Source organism: Schistocerca nitens, chromosome 2, assembly GCF_023898315.1.
Source record: "Schistocerca nitens isolate TAMUIC-IGC-003100 chromosome 2, iqSchNite1.1, whole genome shotgun sequence".
Taxonomy (NCBI): Eukaryota; Metazoa; Arthropoda; class Insecta; order Orthoptera; family Acrididae; genus Schistocerca; species Schistocerca nitens.
In genome coordinates, this window is record NC_064615.1 from 662,155,401 (window position 1) to 662,181,887 (window position 26,487).

The 26,487-nt window shown below is 42.5% G+C and overlaps 1 protein-coding gene and 1 non-coding gene across 2 annotated transcripts in view; one reads left to right on the plus strand and one right to left on the minus strand.

Annotated features, from left to right (window-relative positions):
* The window catches only part of LOC126235228 (phenoloxidase 1-like), a 141,027-nt gene that overhangs the window by 66,893 nt on the left and 47,647 nt on the right, over positions 1–26,487 (minus strand). The window contains exons 5-6 of the mRNA XM_049943959.1: positions 20,837–20,965; positions 4,530–4,718 (exon numbers count right to left, since the gene is read on the minus strand). Coding sequence (XP_049799916.1) covers positions 4,530–4,718; positions 20,837–20,965 — 318 coding nt within the window. The remainder of the gene's footprint in view (positions 1–4,529; positions 4,719–20,836; positions 20,966–26,487) is intronic.
* Trnat-cgu (transfer RNA threonine (anticodon CGU)) lies at positions 25,976–26,050 on the plus strand. The gene has a single exon. It is a non-coding gene; the product is annotated as a tRNA-Thr (tRNA).

A 26,487-nucleotide genomic window follows, 5' to 3' on the forward strand; every position in this document is an offset into this window, starting at 1 on the left:
ACTCACATCAGTCAGTCATAACAGTGCAACGACACTTCAGGACGAAGTTCAACAAAGATCCACCAACTGCTAACTCCATTCGGCGATGGTATGCGCAGTTTAAAGCTTCTGGATGCCTCTGTAAGGGGAAATCAACGGGTCGGCCTGCAGTGAGCGAAGAAACGGTTGAACGCGTGCGGGCAAGTTTCACGCGTAGCCCGCGGAAAATTGGCTCATGCCAAAACTGGAGACCGACAGCGCCGACTTCATCTTTCAACAGGATGGTGCTCCACCGCACTTCCATCATGATGTTCGGCATTTCTTAAACAGGAGATTGGAAAACCGATGGATCGGACGTGGTGGAGATCATGATCAGCAATTCATGTAATGGCCTCCACGCTCTCCCAACTTAACCCCATGCGATTTCTTTCTGTGGGGTTATGTGAAAGATTCAGTGTTTAAACCCCCTCTACCAAGAAACGTGCCAGAACTGCGATCTCGCATCAACGATGCTTTCGAACTCATTGATGGGGACATGCTGCGCCGAGTGTGGGAGGAACTTGATTATCGGCTTGATGTCTGCCGAATCACTAAAGGGGCACATATCGAACATTTGTGATCGCCTAAAAAACTTTTTGAGTTTTTCTATGTGTGTGCAAAGCATTTTGAAAATATCTCAAATAATAAAGTTATTGTAGAGCTGTGAAATCGCTTCAATCATTTGTAATAACCCTGTAGTTCACGGCCTGTGGCAAAGTGGTTACACGACAATAACATCCCTGTAATGGGCTGGCTTGCACAGAGTCCTGACCTGAATCCTGTAGAACACCTCTGGGATGTTTCGGAACACCGACTTCGTGCCAGGCCTCATCGACCGACATCGGTACCTCTGCTCAGTGCAGCACTCCGTGAAGAATGGGCTGCCATTCCCCAAGAAATCTTCCAGCACCTGATTGAATGTATGCCTGCGAGAGTTGAAGCTGTCATCATGGTTAAGGGTGGGCCAACACCATATTGAATTCCACTATTACCGATGTAGGGCGCCACGAACTTGTAAGTCGTTTTCAGCCAGGTTGTCGGATACTTTTGAGCACTTAGTGTATGTGGCGCAAACTAGGACTTCAACTCCGACTCAATGTCAGTATCCACGACATAAATGAGCAGTTAAAAAAGTTGTCGGTCAGCTTGCCACAGGAGAGAATACAACAGCTTTATGACATCTTTCCCAACCAAATCAGAGCACGCATCCAGACCTGAAGGGGTGCAACATCATAGTGATCAGAGGGCTCATATTTCCAGGTTCTTTATAAAATTGAGTCGATTTTGTAATCGCCGAAATAACATCACGTACCCTCTCAGTTCGTGAAGTTTTATTTCGGTTCCTCCTCCCCTTCTGGTCGCTTCTCTTTCTTCTCGGGCAGTATGTATCGTGAACGGACTGCGAAAATAACATTGGAAAGATTCGACGTCATACGAAGCTTACCAATAGTTGTTCTTCCCGCGCACCGCCCGTCACTGGATTTGATAAGTGTGGAAGTGATAGTAGTCCTCGAAGCATGGTGCCCGTAGTACAAGGGCTATTTTTATTTTAAGGTCAGATTGGTAGCGAAATGGAAACCATAGTGAAATTCAAAAATGTTTTATTTTCAGCGTTTAGCAACAGGTTCCAGCCACATTTCTACATAGTAATCACTTCGACATAGACGTTTGTCATTGTGTGGTACCAACTTTCCAGTACCCTCGTGACAGAAGGTAGCCGCCTGTGCTTTCTGGCAATTCTCTATTCTGGTCTGCAACTCGTTATTTGTGCCAAAATGCTGACCTCATAGCCAGTGGTTCATGTGTGCAAAGAAATGAAAATCAGTGGGACCCAAGTTCCGGCTGTGTGGTGGGTGATCACACTTTCCCATCGCAAATGCTGCAGGAGTGTCTATGTTGCAACTGCACCGTGAGGCCGAGCATTAACATGAAGAAGAAAATGGCTATTACAACATTCCTCTTCACTTGTTATCAATTGTCTTCATAAACGATTTCCTTGGATCGCCTTATCCAATCGCCGAACAAGATCATCGGTTGACACTCGCTTCATTCCCTGACCGCCTGCGTCATGAACGTCAATACGTCCTGCATCAAGGTTCCTGGACCACTGTCGCACTTTATCTTACATTCCATTACACATCATAAAGTGGTTTGTCAAGTTTTAGATGAAGATGTTAATTAAGAAAAATCTGCATGTCTCTATCACTTCCCAACAGTGGGTATTTTTAATGTTACTACCAGTACACAAATGGAAGTACACACGGTGTTACAAAAGGGTAATCATGCTGAAGGCAAGTAAAACTTTCCAAGACTTTCTAGTCAAGTTACACGTTGAACTGCTCCATTAAACGTGGCGGCAGGAGAGCTCCGTCTTGAACATAGCAGTTCTAATTCAGCTCTTTGTGAGTAAAACAAGCTTCTGGTATCAACAGAGAGAGACTGCTAATCGTCGATATCATTCTACGAAAAAGGATGTGTTTAGTAACAACGATCTATTAACTCTATAAACTTAGTACACTACCAACCCCTCAGCCAGGATCGTTTGATACCTGCCAGGTGAGTGACCTGTAGGCCTACTAGAAGTGTTGAGAATAATATCGATCATATGCATGCAAGATGACTGACATAAGAAAGTCTTTGTATAGAGCAGTCTGAAATTCCAACATTAAGGAATTAGCACAGAAAGATATGTTTATGCTTCAGTACTTCCTTCGGTACGTCATATTCTAGTCATGGACTCTTAATTGTAGATTTAATTAGAAGTCATGGAGAAGGAGAAAGGAGAAGTAAGAGAGAAATCATTAGGTCCCGTCTCGGAGTCGAGAATAATGAAAACATATATTAATCGCATCTGCTCATGTGTAATGAGATTCACATTAGCTGCATGCGAACATTTCCTCATTACAACTTTTATAAATTTCTGACTGCTGATGTGCAGTCTGAAGTACATTCCGGACCAATGAGCAATGAAAATTCCAAGCAATAAGCCAACGTAGAAAAACACAGAATAAACCGTTTCAGTCACTTGAAGAAACACAGAAATCAGCCAGTTTTCATCAATTTTATTTTACCAAGTCGTTTCTGAGAGTTTGTCCAACTTGAGTTGACATAACACAATCAATAAATTTTCCTTGAGACATTTTAGACTCATCTTTATCTACGATAATGACAGAAGCTTAAGAAATGAATAAAATTTATGACACGGCTGGGACTTGAATCTAGGTCTCCTTGCTTACTGGGCAGGCGTTTGTGCCATAACACCACTGCAGCGGTAAGAGTCACACACCTGCACGCATTACTCTAGCCCGATGTCCTCCCTAACACAAACTTCAATTCAGAACTTGAGTTTGTTTTCCCTTCCTTAGATCGGTGCAAATGGCTCTGAGCACTATGGGACTCAACTGCTGTGGTCATTAGTCCCCTAGAACTTAGAACTACTTAAACCTAACCAACCTAAGGACATCACACACATCCATGCCCGAGGCAGGATTCGAACCTGCGACCGTAGCATTCCTTAGATCGTCACTATTGCCGAGACTCACCGGTAGTGGAATAGCAACCCAGCGTTGGACGTACTGGGAAGATCCCGCCTGTACCTCAGGATTAGGTGATCTATAGGTCTAATATAACTAAATTTTCCTTGAGCCATTTAACTCTCATTTATAATAATAACTTAAGGAAGGGTTCGAGTACTGGCGTGGAACAAATTTTAATTCATTTCGTAAGCTTCTATCATTATAACACAATCACTTATTTCGCCACTTTGTAGTCTGAATTTTCCACACTGAAGCTGTACCATATGAAATAATAATTCCCTTAGCACCTCTGTCAATCGACTCGCATATTATTATTATTTTGCTAACATTACGTTAGCAAAACCATGCGAGAAATGTGAGACCATCGTGACAAAATAAAATTAATAAATTGCTTGGGTTATGCGCGTCCGTAAGTTATTATCATAAATGAAACGGTGTAATCCGTAGCTGCTACAACCACTCCACGAGGGGCGTCATTACATTGCGTTCCAAACACTCAACCAGCTATAACAGGATCATCGCCTTCTTCTACTCGCAGTCACCGACTTTTTTGCTATGTGTAAAATTGAATACGCATAGCACTGCAACATTTAAAATGAGCTAGTCACATGACATAGCAGTTTTCAAGAGTTAAATTAGGATTTGTACTCTGCCCCCTTGCGGCTGTTTCGTGCAGCGTAAAAGATACGCTGCGCGGGGTAGCCGAGCGGTCTCGGGCGCCTTGCACGGTTCGTGCGGCTCCCCCTGTCGGAGGTTCAAGTTCTCCCTCGGGCATGTGTGTGTGTGTGTTGTCCTTAGTGTAAGTTAGTTTAAGTTAGATTAAGTAGGCACCGATGACCTCATCAGTTCGGTCCCATAGGAACTTACCACAAATTTTCCGAATAAAAGATACGGTCATTTTCCGATAACTCGTAATACAAACATACCACTAATATAAACATGGCAGAAATATTAGTCAGATATAGAGAAACTCACCTGTATCAGATACGAAAAAGGAGAATGTTGTAGATGAGTAACACGAGCAAGCACTGGTCCACGGGGTGTGAAGTCAAGTCCCCTATAGAGGTCGATATCACTCCTCTGCCAAAATGTGGCGAACTCATTCCTTGGCGCGTTTTCTGAAACTACTTCCACAGAAGTCACCGTGATTCCTGGAAAATCTAGCTGCAACAACAACAATAACAAACTTAATGCAATTTATTGTTCTAGAAAGTATTAATGATTGTGTAAATCGTTATTATTTTCTAGCGTCCGTTTCTCCCTTATTGATTAGTTTTCCATTAATAATAAGGAGTTCGACTTCATTACGCGCTTGTTATTCTAGCCATTCATTTACTAGTCATTACTAGCCATTTCATTTACTAGTTTTTGTGTTTCCAGTCGAGCTCTCATTTTCTCGTTAGATGAAGATTCAGCTGCCCTAATTGTCCTCGTCAGGTGCCATCGCAGATTTCGTTGCTCGTTATTTGGAAGCCATGCAAATTGTGAAAGATGCACGGTGCCTTCCGTTTCGAAGTTGAGTTCGCCCAACAAGTTTCCGCGAACGCAAGGACTATTCTTTGTGGTTTGCAGTTTTAATTCTTACTGTCCTGTGTTGCAAACGTACAGATTTTAATTTTCCCTGAACCCTGTTCCCATTTTATAATATCTTCGTGGAAGAAAGCATAAATCAGACCAGCATTTACCTCTTTCCTGTATGTTTCATTCCATTTAAACTCGGTTTCTGAGATCAAAGGGCTCCGTAACTTCTTTTCTAGCTCTCTTTTTTCCAGCCTAAAGTGCAATACCGTGAACGAACCATGTTCTTGATACCTGTTTTCTTTGTAATTTTGCTTCTATTCTGTTTATTTTTATCTCCATCTCTATGGCTTCAACATAAAATTCAGTAGTAATCATAAAAGTCAGTTCCAGTTTCGATGGTTTCTGGGCCAATTTCACGTACTCGTCCTCCTTTTTCACTTTTCCTGATTCGTAGATTATACTACTGTCCCTATACATAATCTCCGTTTCTCAGCAAGTTCTGAATACATTATTCCAAGTCACACTTGTGACACACAGACTTACGGAGACGTTTAGAGCACGTAGTCAACGTCTCTATAGCTGTCCAGTCACGCCCCATTACAAAGAGAGAGAGTAAAATAAAATTAATACCGCTTTTCCAACCACAGATTCGGAATGCTTATGCAAGTATGAGTCCAGTTTAATTAAAAATACGATGAACTTAATCTGCCAATTTATGCATTAAATCTAATTTTCCCGAGCCAACGGAAGCTGCCTATAACTTGCTAAGTAGACGACTACCGAATGGCGGGGTGGAGCAGTCTTCATGATCACCAATCAGTTAATTGATGAAATATTGAAGATTGCGTAAATCTACAGAAGTTCCAGTGACCTTTAGTTTCGAATTCAAGACAAGTTAACGTTTGTACTTATATGGGTATGGTGTCTGTTCTTCCGGACATGTCCGAAAGAACAGACACCATATACATATAAGTATATGGTTCTGGCAGTACCGGCCATGACCTTCTTCTTCTGTGCGGGTGCACACATATTACCCGAACTCTTACGGGACTTGGTAAGAATGTCTTCGATGAGTAATGAGTGTGTTCGGGTGAGACACTACGAATGTAGTGTGTGGACATACAAGGTGAGAATGTGGGTCTCGCGGGAGGCGTGCGCGAGATAGTCCCTGCAGTCCCTCCGTGCCCTCGGTGACTCAAATGGATAGAGGGATAGAGCGTCTGCCATGAAGCAGCAGATCCCGGGTTCGAGTCCCGGTCGAGCCACACATTTTCACCTGTCCCCGTTGATACATATCAATGCCTGTTAGCAGCTGAAGGTATTAATATAATCCTAAGTTAACGTTTGCCTGGAGGGACGCCAAACATGCACGTGATCCGAAGCAGCAAACGGTATTTATGATTTTTCAACCCTCCCGTTTCGCGCCGTCCTTTGGTGTGATCTCGTGGGGTGCTACATTGACACATGCACGAATAAAACGGCAAAGGTTAAACCCCCCCCCCCCCCACACACACACACACAATCAGACTGGCAACACTGTTGGTGGCATTTGTACCTTTGTTGAGCACTTTAAAAATGTACCTGTACAGAAACAACACCCTACCAATACCTTGGATTCTGCGAGCAGCCATACCCTTCGACACTATACAACTGAGTGGCATACACTGGTGCTGGAGTTCCTTTTAGCAGGGATGTGGAATTTGAGGGGTGTTGAAGGTGAGGCCTGCCCGCAGGCGCCTAGGGAATAATCTAGGGTTGTCTCTGTACAAGTACATTTCTGAAGTATTCAACGAAGATGTGTGTGTGGCGTCAAAGGTATTGCCCAACTGGGGAGGGGGGGGGGGGTTGAGCTTAGAATGAGCCTCGGTCATTTTATTCAAGCATGTCAGTGTTAAAGGACCACGATAAGCACGACTGAATGCGGAAAGTCGGCTGCTGCTTACCTCTGTTGCAGTCTAGTGTTTTTCTGAGGAATTCCGTAAATTCTGAAAATTTAAATGTCACTTGAGTCGGTTGGTTTCCTCCCCATCGCGCCACCATGTGTACTTCCTCTGTATTCCACGGAGAGTTTGACATCCTACATGCGCGCGTTGCAGTGCAGTGGCGATAGCGGCGTCCGCGGTGACCGCGAAGTGTGGTGCACGCCTGGGCCGGCTCTCAATTCCTGAGCGCCCGTTTTTACGAACACTGCTTTTGATACGGGCACTACGGCAACGATGAAGCGTTGGTGTTGTCTACTGTTGTAGGTTTCGATAGCTCGGCCGTAGTCTGGTGAAAACCTCTATTGTCTGGTGTTACTAAGCACGTCGTTGCATGCAGAGTCCTAACGTTGTGGCGCGCTGTTTCTGGTTATTGCATTGGCCACAGTCAAGATACAGGCTTCCGAAAATTGTAGACAAGAGTGGTGGTTAATCAGTGGTCTGTCATTCTCTGTTGTACGTAGCTTCACCGTTGTCAGTAAGGTGGTTAACGCTGTCTTAAAGTGGTTTACTTGAAGGAAACGTCGATATAGCACGCAGCCGTTAAGAAGTTGTTTGGTCCTCCCGTTGTGGGTACTGTAAGGAAGGTGTGTTATAACGCACACCTGCCGTCGAAATGTGATGGATACGACCGTTACTGAGTTATTGGTCATCTCTCAAGTGGGTGATATGCATCGATGTTTTCCTGTCTTCTCCCTGTTATCGGATTAAACGAAAAGAGAACTGGTGGGCTACCGCCTTAGTGTGATTTCCAAAACGGTGAAACATGGAGTGTGGATCATTTACGCATCCCTGTGGTGTGTTGTCGCATGGTCATGCTGTTCCCGACAGTGATGCTGTTCCCGACAGTGCAGGCCGTTGTGAGATCAGTTGTGCTGTTTGTAATTGGTATTGTTTTGTTTTGTTTTTTTTTTCTAATGTGGCTGTTACTGTGGAGCCCTTTTGTGTGAAGTAGAGCGCCTCGCTCAAGTACAATAGCGGGCCACCACGTTATTTTAATTAAGCGTGCTTGACCGAAAGTACTGATCTGCGTACGGTCGGACTGCCTTACTTGACTTGGTCTGCACGGCGCCCCACGTCAGTTGTGTTAAAGTCTATCCAGTGTTTGCTCTTGCCTGCGAGACCACGTCCAGTTATAGTTAAGTTCATCGCCATCTGTAGCCGATGTGACTCTGTGGGCGTACTTGGCAGCCTCTGTGGCAGTAACTTACATGTACTTAAGCAAAGTAGTTATGAGCTTCGCCAGCCTTAACTCTTTTTTGAAGTATACTAAGTTTCAAAAGAAATTTCTTTATTTCACGTCTATGATCTCTAACTTGTAGGTTCTTAGACCACCCCGATTCGGTCAGCAATGACCATCTTCAGATATGTTGTTAAAAACATGTTTGTGGTCATAGACGTGAAACAAAGAAATTTATTCAACACTTTCTGGGTCACTGTTCCATTTACGACCATGTCGCAGCTTGTGCAAGTTTTAAAAGTTTTGTTGCTAAAGCTTTAGTTCTGCTTCTCCTACCGTTTAAATAAGTTGATTGATAAAATGAAGCCTTGGTATTTAAGTTTCCTGCCGCGCTTGAGGGCTGTAGTACTGTAAAGTTGTTGGGTTCATGGCGTTGGCATCGCACACCAGAGGCACCAAGGGGCATACTCGTTCTATTTAAGGGACGACAAATTGAATTACATTTATCTAACCCGCCAGGTTAGCCGAGAGCGCTAATGCGCTGCTTCCTAGACTCGAGTAGGCACGCCGGCCCGTGGTCGAATCCACCCGATGAGTTAACGACGAGGTCCGGTGTGCCGGCCAGGCTGGTAGTTTTTAGGCAGTTTCCCACATCTCGCTAGGTGAATACCGGGCTGGTCCCCACGTCCCAGATCAGTCACACAACTCACAGACATTTGGTATACGTTCGCACTATCTCATGATTTACATTAGACACAGAGAGCCGGCGCACATCGTTTCCGTCTGGGGAAAGGGGTTGAGGGGGTACGGGGTGGTGGCAGGAAGGGCATCCGCTTACCACTTCAGTTTAACCGACAAATCCGATTGTAACAATGCTGTCCCTACGAAAACTGCAGGACAAAGGCACAAGCGAAAGAAATTGAATAATATTTATCTGTTTATTGAACTTCAAGCTCTTATGTTTATGTTAAAGGAACTATGTTTTGTTGTTGTTGGGAGACCGGAGTGGCCGTGCGGTTCTAGGCGCTACAGTCTGGAACCGATCGACCGCTACGGTCGCATGTTCGTATCCTGCCTCGGGCATGGATGTGTGCGATGTCCTTAGGTTAGTTAGGTTTAATTAGTTCTAAGTTCTAGGCGACTGATGACCTCAGAAGTTAAGTCGCATAGTGCTCAGAGCCGATTTGTTGTTGTTGTCGCCAGATATTTAGTCTGTGCTAACTAATATGCAGTACGAAACTAGTAACCGAAGTGGTAGTTGCACGGGTCCTGCCGCAGCATGTTGCAGTTTCGGCCAGAGTCAAGTCTCACCAGCCAGTCCTGCGAGATGTCTGCATGAGATTCGACCGAGATCCAGGATTCTGCCAGCAGCACCGAGGGGGGCATCCTCCCGTCATCCAACGCGTGTCGTCCACTGACCAACCAAGAGAGAGTCATCTTTCTGTTATTTGGAACTGTTTAAATAAGTAAAGAGATTTCATTCAACTCACAAGTTACAATTAATAACCACTCCTCCACTTTCACAATGTCACATTGTGTATGATCTGAAGCTCTAACAACTGCTAACGTTAACATGTACACTAGCGGTCTGTCATGATCACAAGGCGAAACTATGTTAACCTCAAGAGTTAGAATTTCTTACTCTTCCTCCTGTTGTTGGTAAAAATGCAAATTTTGTTCGTTCTAATTCATACTATGTACCTCGTACGCTGGAGGCTCTTTCCAGAGTACCACCTAGTAAAGTTCAGCTGGTCTTGAGCAGTGGCATTCACATAGACTGTAGCTGCCAACTCTAGGTCCTAATCGTTCCCCATATGTTGTTTACAAAAAACGAATCTTAAAACAAGATTAATATCTATGTTTGCATGACTATCTTCAGCCAGTAGCTAATATACACTACTGACCATTAAAATTGCTACACCAAGAAGAAATGCAGATGATAAACGGGTATTCTTTGGACAAATATATTATACTAGAACTGACATGTGATTACATTTTCACGCAGTTTGGGTGCATAGATCCTGAGACATCAGTACCCAGAACAACCACCTCTGGCCGTAATAACGGCCTTGATACGCCTGGGCATTGACTCAAACAGAGATTGGATGGCGTGTACGGGTACAGCTTCCCATCCAGCTTCAACACGATACCACAGTTCTTCAAGAGTAGTGACTGGTGCATTGTGACGAGCCAGTTGCTCGGCCACCATTGACCAGACGTTTTCAATTGGTGAGAGATCTGGAGAATGTGCTGGACAGAGCAGCGGTCGAACATTTTCTGTATCCAGAAAGGCCCGTACAGGACCTGCAACATGCGGTCGTGCATTATCCTGCTCAAATGTAGGGTTTCGCAGGGATCGAATGAAGGGTACAGCCACGGGTCATAACACATCTGAAATGTAACGTCCACTGTTCAAAGTGCCGTCAGTGCGAACAAGAGGTGACCGAGAGGTGCAACCAATGGCACCCCATACCATCACGCCGGGCGATACACCAGTATGGCGATGACGAATACACGCTTCCAATGTGCGTTCACCGCGATGTCGCCAAACACGGATGCGACCATCATGATGCTGTAAACAGAACCTGGATTCATCCAAAAAAATGACGTTTTGCCATTCGTGCACCCAGGTTCGTCGTTGAGTACACCATCGCAGGCGCTCCTGCCTGTGATGCAGTGTCAAGGGTAACCGCAGCCATAGTCTCCGAGCTGATAGTCCATGCTGCTGCAAACGTCTTCGACCTGTTCGTGCAGATGGTTGTTGTCTTGAAAACGTCCCCATCTGTTGGCTCAGGGATCTAGACGTAGCTGCACTGTCCGTTACAGCCATGCGGATAAGATGCCTGTCACATCGACTGCTAGTGACACGAGGCCATTGGGATCCAGCACGGCGTTCCGTATTACCCTCTTGAACCCACCGATTCCATATTCTGCCAACAGTCATTGCATCTCGACCAACGCGAGCAGCAATGTCGCGATACGATAAACCGCAATCGCGATAGGCTACATTCCGACCTTTATCAAAGTCCGAAACGTGATGGTACGCATTTCTCCTCCTTACACGAGGCATCACAACACCGTTTCACCAGGCAACGCCGGTCAACTGCTGTTTGTGTATGAGAAATCGGTTGGAAACTTTCCTCATGTCAGCACATTGTAGGTGTCACCAACGGCGCCAACCTTATGTGAATGCTCTGAAAAGCTAATCGTTTGCATATCACAGCATCTACTTCCTGTCGTTTAAATTTCGCGTCTGTAGCACGTCGTCTTCGTGTTGTAACAATTTTAATGGCCAGTAGTGTAATCAATTATTATTGGCTACTCCGTCTTCAGCTTAATGCAATTAAAGTGGTTATTCACCATTTGCGTCTCGCTTTTACCTGTAAGGTATTTTCTATGGTCATTCTGGAAATAAGAATACATAAACTGTCTACATTTTGGTTCAAAATGGTTCGAATGGCACTGAGCACTATGGGACTTAGCTGCTGAGGTTATCAGTCCCCTATAACCTAGAACTACTTAAACCTAACTAACCTAAGGACATCATACACATCCATGCCCGAGGCAGGATTCGAACCTGCGACCGTAGCGGTCGCGCGGTTCCAGACTGTAGCGCCTAGAACCGCTCGGCTACACCGGTCGGCTACAATTTGGTATTTTTAGATCAAAAACAGTAGTTTCTTATGAAATTGGATTACAGTTCACTTCCTGCGTTTATTTTTTTCATTCTGTTTACGTGTTCTGCAACAAAAACTAATTCCTTCGTCGCAAAGGGAGATGAGTTCGAAAGAAACTTGATTGCACAATCGCTTTTGGCAATTTTTCGCCTTATTTTAATCCACTGTTTCTAACCCTGCATACGTACTTTTTACACTGCACCTTACCTCTGTAAAGCTTTAGGAGAGAAACAGAACTGTAGTTTCACATGTTCCGCACTCAGCACAGTTTGCTGCTTCATTTTCTTTCTGTGTAGGTTGTTTAGTTGCCGACCTGAGATTACTTTTCTTACTTTTATATCATGTTTATATGTTGGGCGGGGGGGGGGGGGGGGGCGAGGGAGTTGGGTGTGTGTGTCAGTAGGTGTGAGTGAGTGTAAATTAGTGATGACGTTTTAGATGTTTAGATCCTTCTTTCCACGAACAATACAAGACTGGAATAGAAGGGAGAACCGATAGAGGTACTCAAGGTACCCTCCGTCACACAACGTCAGGTGGCTTGCGGAGTATGGATGTAGATGTAGATGTAGATTAGGCAACGATTGACAAGAATGGGGGAAAGAAATGCAGTAGAAGAAGAATGGGTAGCTTTGAGACATGAAATAGTGAAGGCAGCAGAGGATCAAGTAGGTAAAAGGACGAGAGATAGTAGAAATCCTTGGGTAAAAGAAGAGATATTGAAATTGACTGATGAATGGAGAAAATATAAAAATGCAGTAAATGAATCAGGCACAAAGAAATACAAATGTCTCAAAAATGAGATCGACAGAAAGTGCAAAATGGCTAAGTAGGAATGGCTAGAGGAAAAATGTAAGGATTTTGAGGCATATATCATTTGGCGTAAAATAGATACCGCCTCCAGGAAAATTAGAGAGACCTTTGGAGAAAAGAGAACGACTTGTATGAATATCAAGAGCTCAGATGGAAAACCAATTCTAAGCAAAGAAAGGAAAGCAGAAATGTGGAAGGAGTATATGTTGTTATTGTTGTGGTCTTCAGTCCTGAGACTGGTTTGATACAGCTCTCCATGCTACTCTATCCTGTGCAAGCTTCTTCATCTCCCAGTACCTACTGCAACCTACATCCTTCTGAATCTGCTTAGTGTATTCATCTCTTGGTCTCCCTCTACGATTTTTACCCTCCACGCTGCCCTCCAATGCTAAATTTGTGATCCCTTGATGCCTCAAAACATGTCCTACCAACCGATCCCTTCTTCTAGTCAAGTTGTGCCACAAACTTCTCTTCTCCCCAATCCTATTCAATACCTCCTCATTAGTTATGTGATCTACCCACCTTATCTTCAGCATTCTTCTGTAGCACCACATTTCAAAAGCTTCTATTCTCTTCTTCTCCAAACTGGTTATCGTCCATGTTTCACTTCCATACATGGCTACACTCCATACAAATACTTTCAGAAACGACTTCCTGACACTTAAATCTATACTCGATGTTAACAAATTTCTCTTCTTCAGAAACGATTTCCTTGCCATTGCCAGTCTACATTTTATATCCTCTCTACTTCGACCATTATCAGTTATTTTGCTCCCTAAATAGCAAAACTCCTTTACTACTTTAAGTGTCTCATTTCCTAATCTAATCCCCTCAGCATCACCCGATTTAATTTGACTACATTCCATTATCCTCGTTTTGCTTTTGTTGATGTTCATCTTATATCCTCTTTTCAAGACACTGTCCATTCCGTTCAACTGCTCTTCCAAGTCCTTTGCTGTCTCTGACAAAATTACAATGTCATCGGCGAACCTCAAAGTTTTTACTTCTTCGCCATGAATTTTAATACCTACTCCGAATTTTTCTTTTGTTTCCTTTACTGCTTGCTCAACATACAGATTGAATAACATCGGGGAGAGGCTACAACCCTGTCTCACTCCTTTCCCAACCACTGCTTCCCTTTCATGCCCCTCGACTCTTATAACTGCCATCTGGTTTCTGTACAAATTGTAAATAGCCTTTCGCTCCCTGTATTTGACCCCTGCCACCTTCAGAATTTGAAAGAGAGTATTCCAGTTAACGTTGTCAAAAGCTTTCTCTAAGTCTACAAATGCTAGAAACGTAGGTTTGCCTTTTCTTAATCTTTCTTCTAAGGTAAGTCGTAAGGTTAGTATTGCCTCACGTGTTCCAACATTTCTACGGAATCCAAACTGATCTTCCCCGAGGTCCGCTTCTACCAGTTTTTCCATTCGTCTGTAAAGAATTCGCGTTAGTATTTTGCTGCTGTGACTTATTAAACTGATAGTTCGGTAATTTTCACATCTGTCAACACCTGCTTTCTTTGGGATTGGAATTATTATATTCTTCTTGAAGTCTGTGGGTATTTCGCCTGTCTCATACATCTTGCTCACCAGATGGTAGAGTTTTGTCATGACTGGCTCTCCCAAGGCCATCAGTAGTTCTAATGGAATGTTGTCTACTCCCGGGGCCTTGTTTCGACTCAGGTCTTTCAGTGCTCTGTCAAACTCTTCACGCAGTATCTTATCTCCCATTTCATCTTCATCTACATCCTCTTCCATTTCCATAATATTGTCCTCAAGTACATCGCCCTTGTATAAACCCTCTATATACTCCTTCCACCTTTCTGCATTCCCTTCTTTGCTTAGAACTGGGTTGCCATCTGAGCTCTTGATATTCATACAAGTGGTTCTCTTCTCTCCAAAGGTCTCTTTAATTTTCCTGTAGGCAGTATCTATCTTACCCCTAGTGAGACAAGCCTCTACATCCTTACATTTGTCCTGTAGCCATCCCTGCTTAGCCATTTTGCACTTCCTGTCGATCTCATTTTTGAGACGTTTGTATTCCTTTTTGCCTGCTTCATTTACTGCATTTTTATATTTTCTCCTTTCATCAATTAAATTCAATATTTCTTCTGTTACCCAAGGATTTCTATTAGCCCTCGTCTTTTTACCTACTTGATCCTCTGCTGCCTTCACTACTTCATCCCTCAGAGCTACCCATTCTTCTTCTACTGTATTTCTTTCCCCCATTCCTGTCAATTGTTCCCTTATGCTCTCCCTGAAACTCTCTACAACCTCTGGTTCTTTCAGTTTATGGGTGACTGGAATTCGTCAGTAGGAAAAGGGAGAGAAGGAAACATAGTAGGTGAATATGGATTGGGGGGAAGAAATGAAAGAGGAAGCCGCCTTGTAGAATTTTGCACAGAGCATAACTTAATCATAGCTAACACTTGGTTCAAGAATCATAAAAGAAGGTTGTATACCTGGAAGAATCCTGGAGATACTAAAAGGTATCAGATAGATTATATAATGGTAAGACAGAGATTTAGGAACCAGGTTTTAAATTGTAAGACATTTCCAGGGGCAGATGTGGATTCTGACCACAATCTATTGGTTATGAACTGCAGGTGGGAAGGAGTATATATAGGGTCTATAAAAGGGTAATGTACTTGAGGGCAATATTATGGAAATGGAAGAGGACGTAAATGAAGATGAAATGGGAGATATCATACTGCGTGAAGAGTTTGACAGAGCACTGAAAGGCTATTTACAATTTGTACAGAAACCAGATGGCAGTTAAAATGGTCGAAGGGCAAGAAAGAGAAACAGTGGTTGAGAATGGAGTGAGACAGGGTGTAACCTATTCCAATGTTATGTAATCTGTATATTGAGAAAGCAGTAAAGGAAACAAAAGAAAAATTCAGAATAGAAATTAAGGTACAGGGAGAAGTTTTCCGATGACATTGTAATTCTGTCAGAGACAGCAAAGAACTTGAAAGAGCAGTTGAGCGAAACGGACAGTGTATTGAAAGGAGGATATAAGATGAACACCAACAAAAGCAAAACGAGGATAACGGAATGCAGTGGAATTAAATCAGATGATGCTGAGGGAATTAGATTAGGAAATGAGACACTTAAAGTAGTAGATGAGTTTTGCTATTTGGGGAGCAAAATAACGGATGATGGTCGAAGTAGAGAGGATATAAAATGTAAACTGGCTGTGGCAAGGATAGCATTTCTGAAGAAGAGAAATTTGTTAACATCGAGTATAGATTTAAGTGTCAGGAAGCCCTTTCTGAAAGTATTTTTATAGAGTGTAGCCACCAAGAATCTAGTAGGGCTGTCCGTAAATCCGTAAGTCTACAAATGGGTGGAGATCTCTTCTGAACAGCACTTTACAAGGAGCCCCAGATATGATCAGTAATAGTCATATCTGGGGAGTTTTGTGGCCAGCGGAAGTGTTTAAACCGAGAAGAGTGTTCCTGGAGCCACTATGTAGCAATTCTGGATGTGTGGATGTCGCATTGTCCTGCTGGAATGGTCCAAGTCCGTCAGAAAGCACAATGGACATGAATGGATGCAGATGATCAGACAGGATGCTTACGTTCATGTCACCTGTCATGTCTCAAAAATGATATCGACAGGAAGTCGATCTGGACGTATCAGGGATCCCAGGTCACTTCAAGTACACACGCCCCACACCATTACAGAGCCTCCACCAGCTTGAACGTGAGGTTGTGAAAGCCCATATTGATTATGTTTCGTTGCATGGTTCGCATGCTGTCGCTTGTTCAAGGCCCAGCATTGAAATCTTCAGCAATTTGCGGAAGGGTAGCACCCTGTCATGTTGAAAGATTCTCTTCAGTCGTGATTGGTCCCGTTCTTACAGGATATTCTTCCGGCCGCAGTGATGTCAGAGATTTTATGTTTTACCGGATTCCTGATATTCACAGTACACTCCTGAAATAGTTGTATGGGAAAATCCCCACTTCATTGCTATTTCGGAAATGTTATGTCTTAACGCTTGTGGCTGATTATAACACCACGTTCAAATACTTAAATCTTGATACCTGCCATTGTAACAGCAGTAACCGTTCTAACAACTGCGCCAGACACTTGTTGTCTTATATAGGCATTGCCAAACGCAGCGCCGTTTTCTGCCTGTTTACATATGTCTGTATGTGAATACGTATGCCTGTACCAGTTTCTTTGTCGCTTTAATGTAGATAAATATAAAGAGTGTGGTGAGAGCGGAAAATGTATAGTAGTAAAAAAAACGCCAATACAAAGTGAGAAATAGTGGGTTTAAAAAAGACGAAAAATTGCCGAAATTGAATGTGTAACCAAGTTTTTTTCGACCTCAACGTCCATTAACGGCGAAGGAAATAGTGATGTTTGCAATAATGTAAACAGGAGGCAAAAACTCCGTAAGTAAATAGTAAGCCAGTTTTATAAGTAATTGCTGTTTTTAATTCATAAATGCAAAAATGTAGAGACATATTATGAATCGATGTTTCCAGAATGACCACAAAGATGCTTTATAAATTAAAGCGAAACGCGTCTGGTGCAAAAATACTCTTTAACTGCAGCAACATTAAGGTAGAAAAACCAAGACTAATTGAAAATATTAACTAGCTTGAACGTAATGTTATTCCATTCAGACGACGGAAATATTAACAGAATCTCTTTAGCAAGACCTTACTGATCCTAAGGTGCTAAATATTTCTGTAGTAGTCTAATGTTGAAATATTTAACAGATCGATAATACCTACACTGTAAGTCTCTTAACTTCTCGTATTTAAAGCAAATTTTAAATAGTAAAATTACACGTATTGTTATCGCTGACGTAAATGGCGTTAGCAGAGTTAGGATACGAGGAAAGAGCTACCCCCGTTCCTGGTAATGAAATCACACCGATCGAAAGGCAACATACCGAAGTTTCATTTAGGTTGAAAGAAAATTCTAGCTTACAACATATTAAAAACTTGAAGTACATAATATGCAGAAATTCGAAACGGAGTTAGTACCTCTCCGAACCACGCAGTTATACAAGCTCTCTTTGCTGTAGAAAGAAATATCTTTGTTAAGCTGCGAGATATTGGCTTGGTGGTGACAGCCTGTCAAAACAAAGTAGACTTGATCGATTAAAATGTCACTCATCGATCGGTTGACGAGTTCGTCTTGCTTATCTCAAGTGGACGATGCATGATCAGAAGCTGAACACAGAAACTTGAACTTTTTCTTTTCACAAAAAACGTATTATTTAATATAACTACCTTTCCACAGAACATTCTGTAAAAAGTAATTTAATTCTGCAAGAGAACTATCAGTGCTTTCCTACTAGACAGCAATAACTCCTTGTGGCATGCGAATCTCTTTATATTGAACAGAGATTACACAGACGAAAAGGAAATGTCAGTGTTAGCAACTGTCAGAGATTACACAGACGCAAAGGTAATGTCAGTGTTAGCAACTGTCAGAGATTACACAGACGCAAAGGTAATGTCAGTGTTAGCAACTGTCAAAGATTACACAGACGCAAAGGTAATGTCAGTGTTAGCAACTGTGACTGAAATTTGACCGTATGAGCTGACATCAGTAAAAATCAGTTTTTAATGGCGTAAAAAATCTCTAAAAACAAGTAAAACGAAAAACAAGCGTACGTTTCATCAAATAAGCCACAAAATTAAACAGAAGAAAGAAGTTCAACGATAAACATCCAGTCGACGACGTGGTCATTACAAAGAGAACGCAAGCTCGGTTTGGACTAGAATGGGAAGGAAATCAGACATGTACTTTTCAAGGAATCATCCAGAGATTTAAATAAATGAGAAAAACTAAGAGTAAAATAAATTTGAATATCCTGGTTTAGGCTGAACAACAGACCTACTGTAAAGTCGAGAGATGTGCGCGGTGGTAAGGCCCTGGACTCGTATTCAAGAACATGGCGCTTCGAATTCCAGTCTGGCCGTCCAGATTTAGGTTCCGTCTTTCTCGTAAATCACTCCAGATAAATACCGAAATAGTTACTTTTATAGGTTACGGTTAATTTGCTGCGCAATCTTCCATAATCATCAGCAACGGAACGTTCAATCCTATTCTTCTTTCTTTTCTCCTGAAAATCATAGATAGATGCCTGTTTCATGAGAATGCTGGTCACTTAATAATGACCGAAACTGAAGCGCATGCCTTTGTGATACACACTATATTGCTTCTGTCTCGCCGTATTCACAAGTACACGGCGTATTGAGTGCACACTATTTTTTCCATTTGTCGCTTCTAGTCAGTTTGCTGCGACCTCAGACATAAGTTTATTTACAAAACAACCTAATTAGTAGCAGTGGTTCTAAAGTGTCTGAAACGGATAGAAAGATGATTATGAAACGTGGTAGTAAACGTAGATCTAAGCTTAATATGTAAATGAGCAATAGACATCTTTCTTACGGGGTCATAGAATATTTTGAAACAAAAAAATTCATTCAGTAAGGAATTCTGAAAAAGACAGTGCAGACCAGAGTTGGTGCTAGCGTTCATCACCAACGGCCCACATGAGTATCTGCCAATCGTAAGTACATGCAAGCAGATGGGGAAATTCTGCAGCTATAGCGTAGCTGCAGATGTGTGATTTTATTTCAGTCAGGAGGCGGAATTAGTGCAGTCTGTTGACAGTATATGCGTTTTTGTGAAGTCGAGCAAGGAAACATCAACAGAGAATATAATGAAGGATGTTTCTGTGAGATTTACTGACGTTTTGCGCAAATAGTCTAGCTATAAATTTTGAAAATTTTTGTAACTAAGAATATTCCATCTCCTATTAACCTCTACACCAACAAGAAATAATAAACATGGTACAAAAATCAACTTTCGTAGTTGTACATAATAACAAAAACTAGAAAGTATAGATGAAATGTTTAAGTGTTTAAGTGCCGTTACTTCTGCCATAAGAATAACAGCCAAGTTTGGAAATTCTTAAGTCAGTACGTTAACATAAATTGTATATCCATTTACTGATGTCTTACTGGATAATATTCTGGGTAATCCCTCACTTAGGTAAAAAGTACTCCTTCCACAATAATAAGAAATAAGAAATGAGTGGGGTTTAGACTCATACATCTTTCAGGCATCTCTTGAAGCATCTAAGAATATTAACCACGCCTCGCAGTATATTTATTCTTATGAAACTTTTTATCAGCAATCCATTTTAGTTTGAAAGGAACAGATATTCACAAGCAGAACATTAGAAGGGGAAATGATATGCACTGCACTTCAATTAATCTAACTTTGTCACAGCAAGGAGTGAAATACGCAGCTATAAAACTCTTTGATAATGTACCCACAAAAATAAAATTTCGGACGATCAACATAAGTCTTTTCAAATGGTTCAAATGGCTCTGAGCACTATGGGACTTAACATCTATGGTCATCAGTCCCCTAGAACTTAGAACTACTTAAACCTAACCAACCTAAGGACATCACACAACACCCAGTCATCACGAGGCAGAGAAAATCCCTGACCCCGCCGGGAATTGAACCCGGGAACCCGAGTCTTTTAAAATGTAGATTACCAACGTCTCTCCTTAATAACGCCTTCTATACCATAGAGGAAATCTTGAATAGAAATAATTAGTCATTTTTACAGAAAAATCTATAGATGTCTAGCTTGAAACCACAGAAATATTTCTGTCGACATGCTGTACATCCTAACGTTTATCGGGAATATGATCCATGGAACAAAAAACTGACTAACTAACTAACGAAGTAACAAATTAAAACTTGGGTAGTACTGTTGTGGTGGCGAGAAATATTGACAGAAGTAATGAAAACGGGGGTAAACATAGCTGTTAGTGAATGGAAAGACGCTGGAAGTTCCGATGAATAACATGAGTAGGTTCATACAATAACAGCAGTAACATGATACCCTTTTCCGCTCTTCACCTGTGCACCAATTATCTCCAAGTTTTTAATCCTAATGCCTGCTGCGATGTAGTTACTGAACTTACAGGCCTGTTTACCCGCATTTCAACTAATAGAAGCAAAACGCGAACCCACAATATGAGACAGGAGCCACGAAAACGTAGTGCTAACTACTGACAACACATAGTACACAGGACTGAGGAAGATCACCGTTGAACATTACCTGTTGTTCAGTGTACCTTGGTAACAAGTTTTTGTACTCTTGGAAGATGTCATCGATATATTTGTGCCATTTGTAGAAGATGGGATCTCTCACGGACGTTGCAGTGCCTCCCATTACGCCTGATTGCTCCTGAAAAATAGTGTTAATCGTTTGAGACATCATCACCGCACAACAGAAAAAAATTAGACAAAGAAAAATAAAAAGACGGTAGTGGTCTTCTGGCGGAGTGCCATTCATTGACATTGTAACATACGTATTAATATCTGAAGAAGATAGATACGACTGGTCGTACTTACTTAAGGTTACAGCATAAACAGGTAAAAAGTGTAGATTTACATTTCATCATAGCTACATTTTTTTTAATAAAACGTAAAAGCTCTAATGAAATGCAAGTGACCCTTTTCTATCTATTTACGCTGCAGGCGACGTATGCAGTCCAAGAAAAAAAAAAAGTCACGCACCACGAAGATTGTTCACAAATTGATATTCATACAGGTAACAAAGCAAAATGCAGAATTGTAAACTTCGGTGGTCTATAGATCAATGTGTGATGCTGCAGCCCAATTTCACTGCGCAGCTAGCAAAGATAGTAAACAGGAGACAAGTCGATAGCGGGGCATATATTTTGTCATGCCGTGTATTCAGTTGGAAAGTAACTACGCTCGCAGACACGTTCGTGAACAATATACGCAGATATCCGCATTTGACAGAGGACGTGCAGTTGGGCTCAAAGAAGCCGGTAGGAGTAATCGGCGGATCGCTCGATATTTGAATAGGATCGGTGCCACAATTCGACGATATTGGCAGAAACGGATGAACGATGGCCGAATACAAAGTCAAGATGGAAGCGGTTGACCTAAAGAGATGACAGAAGGTGAGGACCGAACAGTCCTTAGAGAGTGGCTCAGAGCCCCGGATTCATCATTATCATCAATCCGACGTGCAACTGGTGCTTCATTGACCACAAGGACCATTAATAGCTGGTTCGCAGAAAGGGGTTGAGCTCACAGCGCTCGTTGCAGCGATTACCATTGACGTCTGTACACCAACGAGACCGTTGGCATTGCTGTCGGGCACATTCTGCCTGGTATCACACTGACTGGAGTAGAACTGTCTTCACTGATGAGTGCCGCCTCGAACTGAGACCCGATGGTCAGCAAAGACGTGTCTGGTCTTCCCAGGCAGCGATGGGATACCAACATGACTGCCGCCCGCCATATGGCCCGACAACCAGGAGTCATTGTCTGCGATGGCATTACATTTCTAAGCAGAACATCTTTGGTTGTCATGCGTGGCATCCGATCTGTTGCCCTTCATGATAAGCCATCCTAGGCTTACATTTCAGTTATATAAAGCCCATCCGCCCACGGCAAGAGTTCGTCCTGTTTGTCCTCATGCTTCCAAACGCTGCCTTGTCCAGCTAAGTCACCAGACCTCTCCCCAGTTGAGAAAGTTTAGAGCATTATGGGCAGGGCCTTCCAAACAGCTCGGGATTATGACGATCTAACGCGCCACTGGAGAGAATTTGGCTCGACGTCCCTGAGGAGGACATCCAACGACCCTATCAATCAGTGCCAAACAGAGTAACTGTTTTAAGAGCCAGAGGTGGACCAACGCGTTGCTGATTTGCTCAATTTGTGAAGCTCTTTTTCTTGAATAAATGATCAAATCTTCTGAAATTGTAATCATTTTGTTTCTCTGTACATGTACGTCACAGCTACCGGTTTCCGCCCCATTCGGATAATTCCTTCGTAGTGCCCATATGACAGAAAATTTACAGCTTTGAGCTGTTTTCAAAACGACAGCGATATATAAATTACACGCAGAGACTTTGAAGAAACTTGCTGAGTCTACTACACCAAATCCTCAATATATGCAGAAGCAAACCATACTTTTTTCACTTTAAACATATTTTGTCACATAAAACATTGGTAATTTGTTTTCACCAAGATGAAAAGTCACAAAAGGCTCATAAAATAATTACCACCGTATTTATTTCACTTTAGTAACCATCATAATAAAGGCGTTAGCCGGCCAGTGTGGCCAAGCGCTTCAGTCTGGAACCGCGTGACTGCTACGGTCGCAGGTTCGAATCCTGCCTCGGGCATGGATGTGTGTGATGTCCTTATGTTAGTTAGGTTTAAGTAGTTCTAACTTCTAGGGGACTGATGACCTCAAATGTTAAGTCCCATAGTGCTCAGAGCCATTTGAACTATCTGAATAAAGGCGTTACCTTTTCCTATAAGGGAATTGCAGTTTCTTGGTTTCCTAGTGGCAGTTCCGAATAAAACATATTAAGTGATATAACTGTTTCGCAGAACTGACAAGCTATTACGAAATAAAGACGCTGTTCAATTGAAGAACTCTCCTGTTTTCCAGGTTGAATTGTACATTATCCAGAACGTCATGTCACTCTCAAATGGTCGACGCATGGGATTATTCGTCAGTTTGGTATTATCCTTCAGAGGTTTTGACTGAAAGACCGTGGAACCACTATCTATTTAGATCAAGTTTCTTGTAAGTTTTTTTGCGAAATTCACTTATACTACATTCTTCTTTAAAGATTTAGGGAACGAAGTTTAGAGTTTAACGTCCACTCGGCGACGAAGTCATTAGGAATGAAGCACAAGCTCTGTTAGGACAAAGATGGGGAAGGAATTCGTTTAGAGGAAGCATCCAAATGGTTCAAATGGCTCTGAGCACTATGGGACTTAACTGCTGTGGTCATCAGTCCCCTAGAACTTAGAACTACTGAAACCTAAGGACATCACACACATCCATGCCCGAGGCAGGATTCGAATCTGCGACAGTAGCGGTCACGCGGTTCCAGACTATAGCGCCTAGAACCGCACGGCCACGCCGGCTGGCGGAAGCATCCAGGTATTTGCCTTAATCGATTGAAGGATACCATCCATTTCTTTATACCTTTTACCAGCAGCTTTGGTTTAGGCGTACCTCCAATTATTTTTCTCCATTCTTCTCATCCCTTCACAGCTCTTCACAAATATCCTTTCGTTAAGTATCCTCTCCTTTTTGGACAGGTCTCGTGTGCACAAGGAGGTATTAGACCTTAAGGACTCGCTAATCCCCTCCCTCCCTTTCCTTGTTTTTTTGCATTCAGTGTCCAGTCTGGTGCAAACAATGGAAGTCTTTATTATGACAAACTTTTAATAAGTTCCTAGCATTCTAGTTATTCCTGACGGTTGCCAATTCATGATACAAATTTCTGAACCCTATGTAAAAATGCTTTTAAATATCGTTCTCAATTTTCTGTTATTGTGTCGATTCTTATGTGTTTTCTCCAAAAGTTCAATTTAATAAAAAGATATCCGTCCTTCCTGAATTTATTTTTAGTTTTGTTTCCTTCTTTTGCTTTCTACACTGATGAACCAAAACACTATGACCACGTGTTTAATAGCTTGTTGGTCCATCTATGGAACGCAACCCAGCATCGTTTCTGAGTGCCATCGATTCTCGAATTTGTTGGTAGGTTTGTGGAGGTATGTGACTTCAGAAGTCTACACTCCAAGTCATGTAATTCCTACAAAAATGGGTATTTCATTTGTGTACGTGGTGATAGCGCCCTATAGAGACCCAGATAGGTTCCATCGGATTCACATCATGCGAATATGGTGGCCAAGATAGGCAGATATCTTAGGTGTGGCGAAACAACTCAAATCACTTAAGAAAGGTAAGTCTTCCGGTCCAGATGCTATACCAATCAGGTTCATTTCAGAGTATGCAGACAATGGTTCAAATGGCTCTGAGCACTATGGGACTTAACAGCTATGGTCATGAGTCCCCTAGAACTTAGAACTACTTAAACCTAACTAACCTATGGACAACACACAACACCCAGTCATCACGAGGCAGAGAAAATCCCTGACCCCGCCGGGAATCGAACCCGGGACCCCGTGCTCGGGAAGCGAGAACCTACCGCGAGACCACGAGCTATGCAGACACAATAGCGCCTTTCTTAGCAATCATGTGCAACCGCTCACTTGACGAAAGGTCTGTCCTAAAAATTGGAAAGTAGCACAGGTCACACCAATATTCAGGGAAGGAAATAGGAGTAACCCATTGAATTACAGACCCATATCACTGACTCTAAATTTGCAGTAGGATTTTGGAGCATATAATGTACTCGAGTATTATGAATCACCTTGAAGAAAATGACTTATTGATACATAACCAACACGGATTCAGAAAATATCGTTCTTTCTGTATGGTGCGAAAAGTGGCAATTTATTCCCATGAAGTAATGAGTGCTGTCGTCAAGGGATCTCAGATCGATTCCATATTTCTAGGCTTCTGATACCGTTGCTCACAAGCGACTATTAATCAAATTGCGTGCATCGTGCATATAGAATATCGTCTCAGTTGTGTCACTGGATTCGTGATTTCCTCTCAGAGTGGTCACAGTTCGTAGTGATAGACGGTAAATCATCGAGTAGAACAGAAGTGATATCTGGCGTTCCGCAAGGTAGTGTCATAGGCCCTCTGCTGTTCCTGATTTATATAAATGATGTAAGTGATAATCTGAGCAGCCCCTTTAGATTGTTTGCAGGTGACGCTGTAATTTACCGTCTAGTAAAATCATCAGGCGATCAATTCCAATTACAAAATGATCTAGAGAGAATTTCTGCATGGCGCGAAAAGTGGCAATTAGCACTAAACAAAGAAACGTGCAAGGTCATCCACATAGGTACTAAAAGAAATCCGATAAATTTTGGGTATACGATAAATCGCCCAAATCTAAGGGCTGTCAATTCGACTAAATATCTAGGACGTACAATTACAAGCAACTTAAATTGTAAAGACCACATAGATAATATTGTGGGTAAGGCGAAACAAAGACTGCGAGAAGGGCAGCTCGTTTCGTGTTATCGCGCAATACGGTTGAGAGTGTCACTGATATGACACGCGAGTTGGGGTGGCAGTCACGGAAACAAAGGTGGTTTTTTTTGCGGCGAGATCTGTCTACGAAATTTCAATCACCAACTTTCTCTCCCAAATGCGAAAATACTTTGTTGACACCCACCTACGTAGCGAACCTTCGCAGAAGAGCTTCTGTGAAATTTGGAAGGTAGGAGACGAGGTACTGGCAGAATTGAAGCTGTGAGGACGGGTCGTGAGTCGTGCTTGGGTAGCTCAGTTGGTAGAGCACTTGCCCCCGTAAGGCAAAGGTCCCGAGTTCGAGTCTCGGTCCGGCACACAGTTTTAATCTGCCACGAAGTTTCACTGAATTTAACGTCCAGTCGGCGACGAGATCATCAGAAGTAGAACACAAGCTCGGACTGGACAAGGAGGGGGAGGAAGATTGACCGTGAGCTTTCAAACGAATCACCACAGCATTTCCCTTAAGCACTTTAGGGCATTTGAACCGCCTTGGTCCACAGTCCACTGTCATTCCAATGTAACGTTGCAACATTTTTCTCTACTTTATCGGCTTTTATGTCACTAGCTACTTAAATAACAGCTAGACTAAATGAACCTAAGCTGCTTGCAAACATTCAATCAACCAGTCTTTGAACAGCCAGTAGAATTTTGTTGCAAATGGCGTCACTTAAGTAAAGTTCAGGTATGACGATTCAATGCCGACACATCAAAACATCGAATAAATAGCGTAAATGTGGAGTTGAACGGATCAT